At 34.6% G+C, this 14,712-nt stretch overlaps 1 protein-coding gene across 1 annotated transcript in view; it reads left to right on the forward strand.

Annotated features, from left to right (window-relative positions):
• LOC131793323 (tyrosine-protein kinase Tec-like) overlaps positions 1–14,712 on the forward strand; it is a 28,997-nt gene that overhangs the window by 889 nt on the left and 13,396 nt on the right. Inside the window, exons 2-13 of the mRNA XM_059110723.2 lie at positions 891–998; positions 1,615–1,696; positions 3,912–4,055; positions 5,636–5,712; positions 6,006–6,128; positions 6,807–6,871; positions 7,755–7,811; positions 8,300–8,354; positions 8,504–8,568; positions 8,673–8,794; positions 10,816–10,881; positions 11,326–11,390. Of these exons, the coding sequence (XP_058966706.1) occupies positions 891–998; positions 1,615–1,696; positions 3,912–4,055; positions 5,636–5,712; positions 6,006–6,128; positions 6,807–6,871; positions 7,755–7,811; positions 8,300–8,354; positions 8,504–8,568; positions 8,673–8,794; positions 10,816–10,881; positions 11,326–11,390 (1,029 nt within the window). The remainder of the gene's footprint in view (positions 1–890; positions 999–1,614; positions 1,697–3,911; positions 4,056–5,635; positions 5,713–6,005; positions 6,129–6,806; positions 6,872–7,754; positions 7,812–8,299; positions 8,355–8,503; positions 8,569–8,672; positions 8,795–10,815; positions 10,882–11,325; positions 11,391–14,712) is intronic.

Consider the following 14,712-nt stretch of genomic DNA (forward strand, 5'->3'; position numbering starts at 1 on the left):
AATGTTTAAAAGATAGATTCTTTTAAATGTTATGGTTTTACACCTTACAAGAGAAATTTAATGAGTACTGAACAACTTTGATAGTAAGGTAAGATTTGGATTTTAAACAGTGCCTTTTTTATAAATGTCAATTGAGAATTTTTCTTTGTGCTCAGGAGTGTCAATTTTTGTAAGTTTTGATGTAATCGATGTACCAACTCAGTCATAATTAGGTTTGATTGCTTCAATTTGAATGGATTAAGTGTAAAACAGTTAGTGGGAAAACATGACTTGCTCCAGGACTCTTGGAAATTATTCATTTTAATGTGTTTATTTCTTTGCCCCTCTTAATGCATAATTTCTGTCTTTTCCTTGAATGCAGTTATACATGGTTGTTCCAAAAGGCATAAAAAGAATACTGTTAAGATCAAATTTCTTTTCTTTGGCAGATGGTGGGACTTCCCAAAATTTTTATGTGATTTATCATACACATCTTATTGTAGTTTATTTTACTACCAATAATTCTTTTGGAGCTTTGAACATTTTCCAAATGAAAGTCACAGCCATAATTTCAAAAATAGAAGATCAAAGTTAACTGCCTTTTTTTCCAAATGAAAGTCACAGCCATAATTTCAGAAATAGAAGATCAAAGTTAACTGCCTTTTTTGATAGTGTGATAGGGGTCTTTATATCAAAAAGCTAATATTTCCCCTGGCAACTTATGGTACACTGGTGTCTTTCTTTAAATTTTAATATGTGACACCAACACCCTTGTTTTACTTTGGATTGATGTTAATTGAGTGTCTATGTATCACATGCACATGCTTTGTGTATTAATATGATGCCTACAATTACTTACTGAACTTCCATTGTTTAACTTTCCCTATTTAGTTCATGTTGTCTTCTTTCAGAAACGTGGAAGATGCAAGGGATCCATTCCTTTAAGTTCAGTAAAAGCTGTAGAGTTTGTTGATGACACAGCATTTGACCAAAACAAGAAGTTTTGCTTCTGCTTTCAAGTGTGTACACCATTTTCTTTTTGTATTTGCAAGCTGTATGGTAATTTATTATCTTACTCATGTCATGAATTCCTTGGTATATCTTGGGTTTCCAAACTCAACTTTTTTGAAGTAACTCAAAATCCAACCCTAAGTTAAATGTATTTCTGGTAACCTAAAATAAGATTTTGGTTGCCCTCTCAAAAATGAATAAATCGATGCCCACCTAACTGCCCCTCCCTGTATGTGTGTATTGTTTTAGTTTTTTATGAGAAATAAAATTACTAATAGAAATAGCCCATGATAAAGTTTACAATAATTAAATTAGCAACTAACTAGAAGTAGCTGCAATGAATGATGCAGCATAACAGTTCAGATATTCTTGCATATGACCATATGATGCATTAGAAATGGAATCTGCTGTAGACAAGCACTTTGATATATCTTTAAGGTGATTCCAATTCTGTGTTCATTGTACAAGTACTTTCAGAAGGTAATTAAATTCCTCCAGTGTGTAAAACAATGTGAATGTATGGCCAGGGAATCTTCAAGGCTTAACATTGTTTTACTGTAAAGGTGACCCACAGTTAGAGTAATTAGTTGACCTTCACATTACTTCACTTGTTTCTGTCTGTAGGTTGTTTATGATGACTTAGTCCTCTATGTAAATGCAAAAAGTGAACAAGAGAAGAAAGAGTGGGTAGAGGCTATACAAGATGGTATGTACTCAGAAAATGTAGCAATAGTTGTTAAATGGCTTGGTTTGGTCAGATTGTCATACCATAGGCTTGATTTCTATGGATATCCCTCCACGGGTCTTTGATCCCTTCAGAAAGGTGAGCAGGCTCATTTCCTGAACAGCAGAAAACAATGAAACTTAGCACATATCACTGAGAAGAAAATTCCTTTAAAAGAACGTGCAGTTACATTGCTGTTAAACAGGTACAGAATACTAGCCAATCACAAAGTTCAAGAAGCCAAGTTTAAATACCATAAGATTGATGGATTTATTTGTTTTAGACTTAATCACACATTGAAAATTGCTCTATTGATAAACATATCTTAGCCAAAGAATGTAGATTCTATCATTATTGGATGGGTTTTATTAATCATAGTAAGATGAGTTTGTTAAAAAGTATTCACCGAATGCAAATATGGAGGACTACTTGGGAAGCCCAAGTTGAGTTGTGAGAAAGCAAGGCTAGTCAGTCTTCCGGGTTTTGTGTTGACCATGTGGCCCAGGAAAAGTAATGCTAGTTGTCAAATTATTCTGTTTTATTTATCTATGCCTACAAGTGATCCTATTCCTGAATATCATCTGAAGAGAAGAAAATTTTACATGAGAGAAGTTTCAACGTTTGAGATTATCTGTTCTTTCTGAGTAAAAAAAACAGTAATATATGCATTTGTTGAGGTGAAGGAAAGAAGTGGAGAATTGTAGGGGGAATTATAGTTTGTCCACAGGATTTCAGGTGAGAAGAGGTAAGAAAATGCTTACAAATACAAAGTATAGTTCCATCAAGTAATTCACATCTGAATGCTACATAAACTTATAAAATGGCCCTCCAAATAAAGCTATGGTTATAGTCCTAGACAACACACCCATTTTTAATAGTCCCGGTGAGGATGGGGAAATATTTGCTGCAGAGGTATCTTGGAGAGGTTCTGGAGGACTTTAGGGATACGGACTCCAAGGGAAGGAGGACAACATTACATCTGCCAGAGTGGACACTTCTTAAAGCTTAACAAAGCTTGAATCAGTTTAGGAAATTTTTTGTTTCACGTCATGTCTAAGGAGAGACTTTCTGGCGTGCCAACTAGCACAGCTTTTGGAATAGCGAAGTATAGTGTAAAAGTCTTGTGAGGAAGGAAAATGATCAGGAAGAATACCTCCTCACTGTAATGTGGATTCTCAAAGTTTATTATGTAATCAATAAGGATGGGTAAAATTGAATGGCACCGTGATTCTAATGTAGCCTTGGGTCTTGTACCTTGGGGGTAAGTGGTTTAGGATGTAACTAACTTCTTCTTGAGGCTGAGGTTGTCTTCAGGAGGAACATTATTTTCTTGCGAAAGATACGACCAGGCAAATTGGCCAGGAACAACAATATACAATAAACACCAAGTTTCCTTAGTAGGAAGCTGAACAAAAAACCAAGTATGCCTTTCATGTTTCTCATTTACAGGTGTGAAAATTTTTAGCCCTGGTTTTTACATAGATCCACTAAATTGGGGTGGTGAACTTTTTCACTTATTTATGTTAACCAAAAGAGTTCTATGCTAGTTGTATAGGGATTAATTGTTCTCAGTTCCATACATCCTTTTCGTTAACTCTGAACACTTTTGGCGGGTGTATGATAACTGAATCTTGTCATGGTTAATTTTCAGTTTGGGCAACTTGGCTTCTTGACTAAGTTGCTAAGTTTGGGGTGCATTTATATAGCCAAGGTTACCACCTTATAATGAGAAAGTGCCAAGTACATGTAGAACCGGAATGTACTCGACAACAACTCCTTACTTTCCCAACAGCCTTGCTTTCAAAACTGACTAGCCTTGCCTCTGCATAACTTCACACCAGGCCTACAGAGTATTCTTGCCATATTTACATTCCCGTCTATTAAATTGAGGGACCATAACATAAGTATGAAGTTAGTGCTTAACTTTTTATAAACTAACTTGACAATGATATTTCAAGTTACTAAATTTTAAAAAATAGAAACTATGGACTTATTTGGAACTTGTTTGAGGCACTGGTATTTAATATGGTAGATACATATACGTAGTCCCAGAAAATAGCCATACCACCTCCTGAAGAGTTACTGAAAAGGTACCTCAAGATACAAGACAAATGTCCTTGTACCATGCAATTGTGAGGACGGGAACTGTTGTAACAGCATTTCTGTCATAACCTTTTTTTTTTATTTGTAATGCAAGAGTGCCGTTGTAACAAGTTTCTCCTCTTGGAATATCATCCTGGAGTATTTATCAACAAATGGTCATGCTGTGAAGGCAAAGAAAAGACCACTCCTGGCTGCAAGGAGTCCTTTGCTGCACAAGAGAGAAACAGCTATCAAGGGGGTGAGTTGTTTACATTGATAAAGATTACTACTGCCAGTAATAACTTGTTGGATTATAATGTGAGCACCTGAGTACTACAGTCAAAGCTGTATTATTCGGTCAACCATGGGGAATAGCGGGGTGACTGCTTAATACAGGTTGACTCCACAGAATAGGGGTCAAAAGCAATTTAAAACACCATTTTGCCCTAACATTCATAAGAAGAAAGATAATCTGCAATATGTTGAGAACATTTGAAGTGCTATCACTGATTTTGGGCAATAAATTATTTTAAAAATTTTAAGTGACAGTTCAATACAAACAGGCTGTTTGGACTCAGTGAAGGGTGCACACAACTGCTAGTTAGAGGTGACTACTTAATACAGGAGAAAATTATAGTATCTAAGGGAAACATTTTTGGGACTTTGGTAATGGACGGCTTAATACAGTGTGACTGCGTAATGAGGAGTAGGGTATCACAGAAGGAAAAAAAAAATTGTTCAATTTCCTGAAAATTGAATTCCTGGAAAAAAAGAAAATCAATTTGCAGTTTGCATTGGAGGGGAAATATTGTTCAATGATAGTGAAAAGGGTTCCTACTAGACTTAAGAGATTCAGTGGCCAGAGTCTGTTTTATTTAAGTTTCAGTAGGGACTAGTGGCAGTCCACAATCATTTAGGTAGCATTGCACTTTGAGCATCAATCATTGAAAAGTTGTGTTGTGTTTCATGTATAGCTCTCCTTCTTCATCCTGACCTCTTTCCTCCTCTCTTTTGCTGGTTTAAGCACCTTCCATATTGACACAAATTACTACATATTCATGTGTGTTACACTTAACCTTCTTGACCTAACTCCTTACAAGTTGTGTTTGCTCTTTGCCTTCTGGCATACATCTGCACCAACAAACAAAACAGTGTCAAATGGCTTGCTCCAATGCGATTGGGTGACAGCCTTCAGAGGTGTGGAGTGGAAATATATTTATGTAAACAAACACCAACACCCCAAAAAATTTCAAGTCACTTTTTCTGGTAGAGTGTTTTGGCTTGAGGTGTGATCTTTGAAGAATTTATTCTTGGCTGATATTTGGTCAATTTTCATGAAATGTGGAGATTATGTCAGAAATATATGGAACCCAATAGTGTCTCCTGGATTTTCAATTTTTTTCCTTCTTTCTAGAGATATATTGTTTACAGTGAAAACTCTGCTCAAAAGTGCTACTTTGAAGTTAAAAGAATGATAAAGAAATAACAAGGCTTTCAAATGCAAATCCTGGACATGTTTTTTAAGGTCAATATGTGCAGATCATGTTCCATTAAAAAAGAAACCTGTTGATTAAAATGCATCATCAAATAAACTTTGCTTGAAAAACGTCTCAGCGTGAATGAACATGCTCCCATTCTGTTTCATGGTAAAAATTATGAAAATAAATTTTATTATCCAAAAATCCGTTTTTAACTTTAAGGTAATGTATACTTATACTGGGTATATATATATATATATATGGGTATATACTGGGCATATAGTTTTCATACTTTCTCAGTTTGACTGAAAATGCTAATTTTCTTTCTGTGATAATTGTTTTATTTTTCCTTATGCTGCAGGTAGACGATACACAGAGAATTCAAGGACATCAAATTTTATAACTTCCCAGCCCTTACCTCCTATTCCTCCCACATCTGTGAGTATCCAAACTGATACTTGCAACATAGATTTGAACCTTGTCCATTGATAATCCGAAAAAAAAAATTTTTATCATTTTGCCATTCATAGTGAGGTTTTATTGAATGAAATACCATTACTTTGTGTTAATCATTTTCTTCATTATCAACTAAAGGTAATGAACTAGATGGTTATGCATGATGAAGAGGTTTACCTTCAGTTTACCAACTATTTTCAATGTAAACTGATTACACCATTCATTTTTAAAATTTTTTTTGTCTTAATTTGCAATTATATTGGAAATTAATGCAGAGTGAAGGACAGCCTCAGCTGGAACAGAAAGCAAAGAGAGAACAAGAAAAGAAACCACCTGAAGTTGTTGTGGCCATTTATGATTTTCGTGGAGCTGAACAGGGTGATTTATCACTCCTCAAGGTTACTGTGCCATTGTATGCATATTTGAGATATTTTAGATTTAAATGCAATCACATTTACACCTTTTAGAGTGCAGTTGACTTAATCTTTCCAAACTCAAAGTTCTAAAGAAATTGTGGTGCTGTGTTGGTGTGGGGTATTGAAATATCAATTACCCCTGTAAAGAGATTCTAAAGCTCAATTGCTCGTCAGGAGTGCTTTTAACTTGGAAACTGTTTTTTCATGTTTTTGTTATGAGCCTCACTTCAATCCCATGCTTTGTCTCTTTATCATAACTTTCTGTCTTTCTGATAATTACTGACTAGTTTCCAACATACTGAGATGTTGCTGTCATTGGATCACCATTAATGTAATAAATGTATTGTTGGAAGGTCTTTAAAGACTTTATTTTCAACAACAATAAAAAAAACGAACAAACTAGGTCAACAATAACATTTTCAGGTCAGTTTTGTGATTTAATATTCACCTCTTAACTTTACACCATAGAAGCTTAGCATTAAACTAATTTGCTTGTTACATGAATGCTGAACACAGGACATAGGATTAGCCTCTTTCACTACAAACTTAGTCTAACTTTTCTGTTCTAGGTTGGTGCTGTACACCAATACATACTGAAAAATATTGAGTATAACATAAATGGGTATTGATATCTGTTTCTTTCCTGATGTTCTCTTGTAGGGAGAGAATCTTATTGTTATTGATAAACAGTCAGATCACTGGTGGATAGCCAAAAACTCAAGAGGGTTTGTTTCTTTGTTCATCTTCAATTACTTCAAGTAGCCTGGCCAGGTGTAAGATGATAATGACTATGGACAGTGTCTGACTTAGATTTTCCATTGCAGAAAGACAATACTCTTGAATCACAGATTGAAAGATCATCTCATCGACAGAGAGTGCATTTCCCAGTATCTTAAATAGCTTGCTAATTCTCATGAAAAAATGTTTTTGTCCATGGAAGGCAGGGGAATCAAGAAAGTTATCTCCTTGAAGTTTATATAAGTTTTGGTTTATGTGCACCATTTGTGCAACAACAGCAATAGAGAAGAGACTGAATGAAACAGGAAAAAATGGGGGTAGACTGCTAGGGGAAGTGAACCAAAATCAGGATCATACTGTAGACTTGTAGTGGTTGTCATCTCTGCAATGATCAATATATTCAACTTGATGAAATCTTTTGAGTTTAGTACATACTTAAGGTTTCTAGATGTCAGGTGACGGTAATGGGTAGTCACAAACAAAAGTCTAATGTCACAACGACAGTAATTTCAACTTTATGCTTCAAGTCATGGCATCCAAGAGTGCATGTTCTCTTAAAAGATGACAGCCCATAATTCTGGGTAAATTTGAAGTTGGAAAGATAAGATTGTAACAGTTTACTTGTAATTTCCAGAAAACAAAGTGTAGATCTGTATGGTAAATCTAAACTTGCAATTGTTTTATTATCAACTGTAAAGTATCAGAAAACATAAGTCAGTCTCAAGTTTATTTCATATAGATGTGAAAGCAATAAACAATGAAGGTAGGGGTATGTCATGGCTTTATTACAAAGTTAACATTGATTGGTCCTTTTTTCATGCGAGGCAAATTATAATTTACATAATGCTACAAACAAATGTTTAATTTCAGGGAACAGGGTTACATTCCTAGTAATTATGTTAGAAGACAAGGATTGGAAAGTGAAAGGTTTGTTTTATTTTTTTATTTTTATTTTCTAGTTGTGCAATTTTGTTAATATTTAGCAATATCCCTATGGAAAATAGAGAAATGATCAAGGGGTGTGATCTTCAATTGTGATCACCCTATAATAATCGATAAAAACTGTTAATAACTGCATGATAATTATGGCATGATCACTAAACAAATTGTGATCAGAAATCACCAGAATAGAAGCATTACCAGATCAAGTGCATTTTAAACAACTAGCAGGTTTTTAAGGATCTTTCCTGACTTTTTCCCCTCCTATCAATGTGGATAACAAAACTGATATCTTCTATTTTCTTTTTCTATATTTTGGAACTCCAAATGAGTTAAAATAGGCCAAAGAATACTATCAAGTTCTCTTGAAAAATTGATATCAGTCCTTAAAGGGAAGAAATAAGCTTTGGGCTTCTTGTTGTAACATCTAATGATGGCAGCAAGTGACTTGTCATTTTTAATATTATTGCTTTTAGTTGGTTCCAGCCTGAAATGTCAAGACAACTGACTGAGGATATTTTGAAGAAAGAGGTGAATACATGGTTTTACCTCGACTTTCTGCATTGACTTCAGATTTTTCCATATGCAAATATTAAGTTTTTTACCTTAAATTGTATTTCATATACTATTTTTAAATCATGCATTTTTAGGTGAAAACAAATCAAACATCTATATTTCAGGGAAAAGAGGGTTGCTTTGTGGTTCGTAATTCAAGCAAAGAGGGAATGTACACATTGTCAGTTTTGTGAGTGCTGTCCTTTTGGTTACATTTGATCTAACAGTGTACTGTGTTAGATCCTTAAATGGCCTGTTTTTATGTATCACTTTATTTTCTTTAATGTTTTTAAGGCATGGTGATCATGTTCGTCATTACCACATCAAGAAAGACAATGGTCAGCTTTACATATCAGACAGACACCGATTTCCCACTGTGCCTGAACTTATCAACTACCATCAACATAATAGTGGAGGTACTTTATTATCCTCTTGTTAGTTACACATTTTAACTTGTGATGTTTTGGCAGTACATCAATTGCATGTTTAAGTAGAAATTCTAATGTTTTTTTAGACCTACTATAACAATGAGTGGCAAAACACTTGGCATGCTGTTTTATTTTTTTAATTTCTTCTATAACTTCCATTGTTTTCCCCTCACCCCCATTTAATTGCTGCCTGATAGTGTTAACAGAATCTTCAACTTGACAAATCGACAATGGTTTAGCGTGGTCAGTACTCTTATTGACAATGCTATTCGTCATCACAGTGGTCAAAATGTTGTGGACTCTCGAGGTGCAGCCAAATGAGTCCACTCATGCTTGCAATTGGATAGTGTACCATAAAAACTTGTGTATAAACTGTACTTGTGTATAAGCTGCACCCCAACTTTCAAGCATGATTTTGAAAAAAAAAACCTCAAAAAAAAGCAGTCTTGTAAAAAAAAGTTGGTCTTTTGTTTGCAGATTTTCACAATAAACTTGACAAATGTAAAGTTGTGTATTTGCAGCAACTTTAATAAGTTATTCAACTCTGAAAATACCTTTTAAAAGCTTCTCTTTAATTGATTTTCCTATTCCCTGTGACTGACAACAATTGTCTTCATTACACAACTGTGAATATATGAAAGTCTTATATTTGAACTACGGATAAAGACGTGAATATGAAAGCGATCTTCACGGTAAAGAACACTACTGAGCAGTAGTGCTTAAGTAGTGTTCCTTACTGGGAAGATCACTTTCATATTCACTTATTTATCGGCAGTTCAAATATATGACTTTCATATATTCACAGTCATTTATTCACCAAACCTTCACGGGTTTATATGGAACCAGTATAACGACCAGCTCCCAGTTGGCTTGTTAGCTCAGTTGGTAGAGCACTGCACTGGTATCGCAGAGGTCATAGGTTCAAATCCCATACAGGCCTTATTTTCACTTCTGCTTAAGTAGTGTTCCCTATTGCGAAGATTGCTTTCCTATTCAAGTTGTCATCATTGCTAAAGCCCACAACTCAGATGAAAACGATGGAATTTGAACTTAGCCTACATGTAGCTGCACCCTCCCTCCCCAAAGGTGAAATGGAGGCTCCCTCCCCTCTGTTTCACCTTTGGCAGGGGAGCAAAATATTTGCTTGGTAACCACACAGTCATTGAACTTGGGAAGTCTGGACAAATACTGGACCACTCAAGACTGTATTTTACACAAATGAATGATATTTTTTGTAATCATTATTGTTGAAAAAAGCAAAAGCTAATATTTTTTGCAAAAAAGAAAGAACTATTTACATGAGCATTCTTGAAAAATTAATTTTATCAGCCAGTGTTCTATGTTCAATGTTCAACTACTATTATAGTTGCTTAGTTAGAAACCACAAAAGTCCTTGCTATCAACAACAGATTTCAATGTGTTTAGTTGTTATTCACAAAAGATTCTCAGTTCAATTTATGCCCGCTACAAGCCAGTGTACTCCTTGTGAAAGCAATGGTCTCGTGTATAAGCTGCACCCAGGATTTTTGGCCCAAAACTTATGCAAAAAGGTACAGCTTATACACAGGTCTTCACAATAAATATATCACAGGTTTATTCGGAACCAACATAATGACCAGCTCCCAGTTGGCTTGTTAACTCAGCTGGTATAGTGCTGCACCCGTATTACAGAGGACATGGGTTCAAATCCTGTACAGACCTTATTTTCACTGCTGCTCAAGTAGTGTTCATAACTGCAAAGATTGCTTCCATATTCATTTCTTTATCGCATATATATAGTTCACATATATGATTTTCATATATTCATTGTCAAAATTGCTTGTTTTACACACATTTCTCTTGATTGTTATTATACACTGTACACCTGTAGGTGGTCTGTTTGTGTTAGTTTTTAATCACTAAGACAGGACATGCATCCCTAAAAAACACACCTTATCAGTGCTTCATTTTTCACTCCAAATTTTACATGACTGTTTGACTTATCTGTGTTTTCTTTTTTACCTTTTTAGGCTTGGTGACAAGACTACGACAACCACCTTCATTTGGTCAAGCACCTGTTGCAGCATTTGGCCATGGTATGTGGATACATTTATAATGACTTCATACAGTTTTTATTTAAAATAAATCTGCAAATAAACAATTGTCAATTTTGTTTTATTTGGGAAGAAAAGAATGGACATTGAAGGTTATTTTATATTAGCAGAGTTAGAATTAAAGATTAAACATGGGATTACATTTGGGAGTCTCCCCTTAAAGATAAACCATTGGTGAGAAACTGAAATTTCAGATTGCTGTGCTAAAATTTCTATTAAAAAGCCAAGGTTGATTTAGATGGGAGATGTTGTTGCTGATAAATAGGGGTCTGATTTATAGAAGGTTTGGCAAGTATATAGTTAAGAGGTTTGGTGAAAATTAGAGCAGTGTATTGTGAAGTTGATTTGGGATCAAATCAGTTGGTGCATAAACATTACTGTATTTGATTTCCTTATGTTTCTTTAATGCTTTTTTTTCTATCATAGATATATGGGAAATTCCTAGATCAGACATTGTCCTTGGTAGAGAGCTAGGTACAGGACAATTTGGGGTAGGAATGGACTTTCCTTGAAGTCCTAATTATCAAACTGACCACAAGTTTTCATTGTCTATACACTTTTTTACAGCATTTCTGTACCATCAATGCACATTATAAATTTAACCATTACCCATGGTGTTGTTCCAAATGAACTAAAAATTGCATGTGTTGTTCCTATTTTTGGAGTTAGAGATCAAAATCTTTTAACTAACTACAGACCTGTCTTGATTCTTCCTTGCTTCTCAACATTCTTAGAAAGGGTTATTGTATACAGTCATACTTGTTTATATCAGCATCTACAAAATCTGGATCAAACCAGATCGCATCATGAACCAAATCACGGATTAGATCATGGATCTAAAAAAAAGGTTTTGAAAAAAAATCATCATGAAATAATGATACATAGAAAATAAGAGTAAAAAAAAGAAAGGTAAATGCATTAATTGAAATTAGAAATGTAGCTTGACAAGCCAAAACAAAGTCTCCATAATATAATGGAGAGTAGTTCCCATTGAAAGTGTTTTTGCCTGAAAACTCCATATAGTCACTTTCATTTTTGTGCAGTACCGCCATGCATGAAGGCAAGGGAGAGGCATTTCTATTTTAATGAAGACATGTTAGGTTTTTTTAACTTTTATTTTATTTTTCTTATTATCATTATTATTGTCTCAGTACAAATGACCATGCAAAGGCTCCAGGCAAGTGAAACTTGAACTGGGTGCTATTTCTTTAGGTTGACTTCCTTGTATGACAGCACAAGATTTCCCTCTTGTAGTCAAGACTCCACACAAGGAAACATGACTTAAATTGTTTGCAACTATTGCAATGCATGGTATACAAATTCTTTATTTGCAATTCTCTCATTCATTCACTGATCTTTTAACACTTGGGTAATGATTATGCCAGAAATTTCAAGCTATACAACAACTTGAGTCAAGCTCCTGCATAACTCGCCTCCATCCAACTGGATTATTTAAACCTTGAAATGCAAAGGGTTACTAACATGCCTCTTAGGTCAAGAAGCCTCACTTAGTCAAAAAGCTTCATTGTACTGGCTCCATACCAAATTTACCTCTCTTGGTGAGACCCAAAAAGCTGTCTATGGAAGCAAGAGTTTTCATAGATCAACAGATGTGTAGGAATGATGAGATGATGAGCACAAAGATTTCAAAGAAGCCAGCAAAAGGTGTAATTCTTGTTAGTTTGTCCACAGTGTGAAGATCACAAAAGCAGCAAGGCTGCACTCTGCAGCAAGAAATGCTGTTACCAAAGCCACTGAATACATAAATTTTGGTTTTTTTTCCTTTGGTTTTCTTTCCTTCTTGGAAAATTTGAATGTCTCTGTCGGTAAGCGATACTGATTTTTCAAAGTTTTTGGCTGCTATTATCCGAGAGAATGGTGAAGGCTTTGCAGTTCATTCATAGAATATAATACAAGGCAGTGCATAGATATGGAATTTTTCTTTGAGTGTTTAAATTGATAGCTCACAATTGAATGCAGTGAATGAGTGAGATATCAAGTTGAACATGAGAAGAAGAAATTTAATATTTACAAGCAACCATGTATTATGTTGTTTATCATATAAATGCAATAGCCCTTTACCAAAAAGAAATGTTTACTTTATTAATGAATGAAAATAAAAGGGTCGACACTCTTAATACAAATTGTAAAGTGCGTTGGTGCACATAAGATGAAAATGTGTTGAATCAGTACAAAAACAAATAGTGGGCCTAATTTTCAATATACTGTTACTGTATAATCTAACCAACAGAAAAGCACCACAACCTTACAAACTCAACTACTTTGATAAACAGTGAGCAATGTTCTTAGCAAGTAGCACCTACTTGAAGTAGTACAATACTTATTGTTAATAAACTTAATTAAACCCACCACAGTCTATATCCTAGCTCACCACTGACACAATCTCACTGCTCTCTCTAAAGTTCCTTGAAATAAGTGATCTTTTGCAGTCACTCTCTTGGTGTAGCTTTCTAAACAGTTGTTGCTCCGACAACAACAACTACTCCTACTACTACATAAGTGAGTCTTTATATATGTATTCATAAAGTGTTCTGGAACATTCCAGAAGCTTACATAAGAACTATTTTGGTAGTATCACTTAATAAATGCATGACTTGATGAAATGTTTTGGAAAGTTGTACTGTATGCAAGTCAGCAAGACTCAGCAGTCTGGAGATTGCTAGAAGCTTATATTTACAACAATTACTCATGACAAAACAAAATTATCAGTTATTGAATTGGTCCTTGCTGACAGATGAAATCTTTCAGGTACACAGTGAAAATTGGCTGGTGGCAAATCTTTTAGTGGTTGATTTTTTTTCTCAGCCATGAGAAATGCCATTATTAATGCCACTAAATACGTAACTTACAGTTTTTCTTTTCGTAATTTGGTTTTCTTCCCCTTCCAGGAAAGTTTGAATGTCAATGTCTGTAAGCGATACAGATTTTTTAGTGTTTTACCAGCCATAATCCAAAAAAATTCTGACAAATGACTATGGATTTAGAGTGGCAAACACTTTGACCTGACTGAGTGGTGTGGAAGGCTTGTGGTGTGTCAGCAGCTGATAGGCAATATTAAACATGTTAAAAAAAAACATTTTTTTCTATGTGTTGTTACGACTTTTCTCTGAGCTGGAAATTCCTGTATAATATGGTAGTTTATAAGATAAATACCGATATAATTTATCATATTGGACATGTTGGTGTGTAGTGTCACTGAGTATAGTCAAGCCTGTAGAGCAAGTCAAAATACAAATAGCAATGAAAATACTCAGCAATACTACATACCAAAACATCAAAAAGTTATTTATTATCTAACTGCTTTTTTGATTCCAGTGTTATTTGTACTCTACTATGTGCAGTTGGATGATAACTAGATATATTTGTATAATCTGTTTATCCACTACTTTCCCCTCTAAAATCTAACTTTGTACTGGGTACAATTCTATGATTCTCCTGTAGTTTTAATGCTGTTATGAGTGTTAGTCATGGGAAGCCAATTAATGAAAATGTAGTCAAATATTTAGTGCTATTTTAAATACATTTGATATTACTATCCAGTTAATCTCTTTTGTCAGTGGCAAGGAAGATTATTTCCAGATTGAATATTTTTAAGTGCTGCATTGTGAATCTCAAGTAATGTTGTTTGTTCCTGCCATTCTGCTACAACATAACTTTCAAAGGGAAATGGCTATAATAAGCTGGGTGAAATGTTCACTTTACAGCTCATTACCTTAAGTTACTAGAAACCCAAACCTTGTAAATGAAGGCGCACTCGGTTCAATCAAAACAACTTACATGTAAACTCTGCTT

Source organism: Pocillopora verrucosa, chromosome 14, assembly GCF_036669915.1.
Source record: "Pocillopora verrucosa isolate sample1 chromosome 14, ASM3666991v2, whole genome shotgun sequence".
Classification (NCBI taxonomy): domain Eukaryota; kingdom Metazoa; phylum Cnidaria; class Anthozoa; order Scleractinia; family Pocilloporidae; genus Pocillopora; species Pocillopora verrucosa.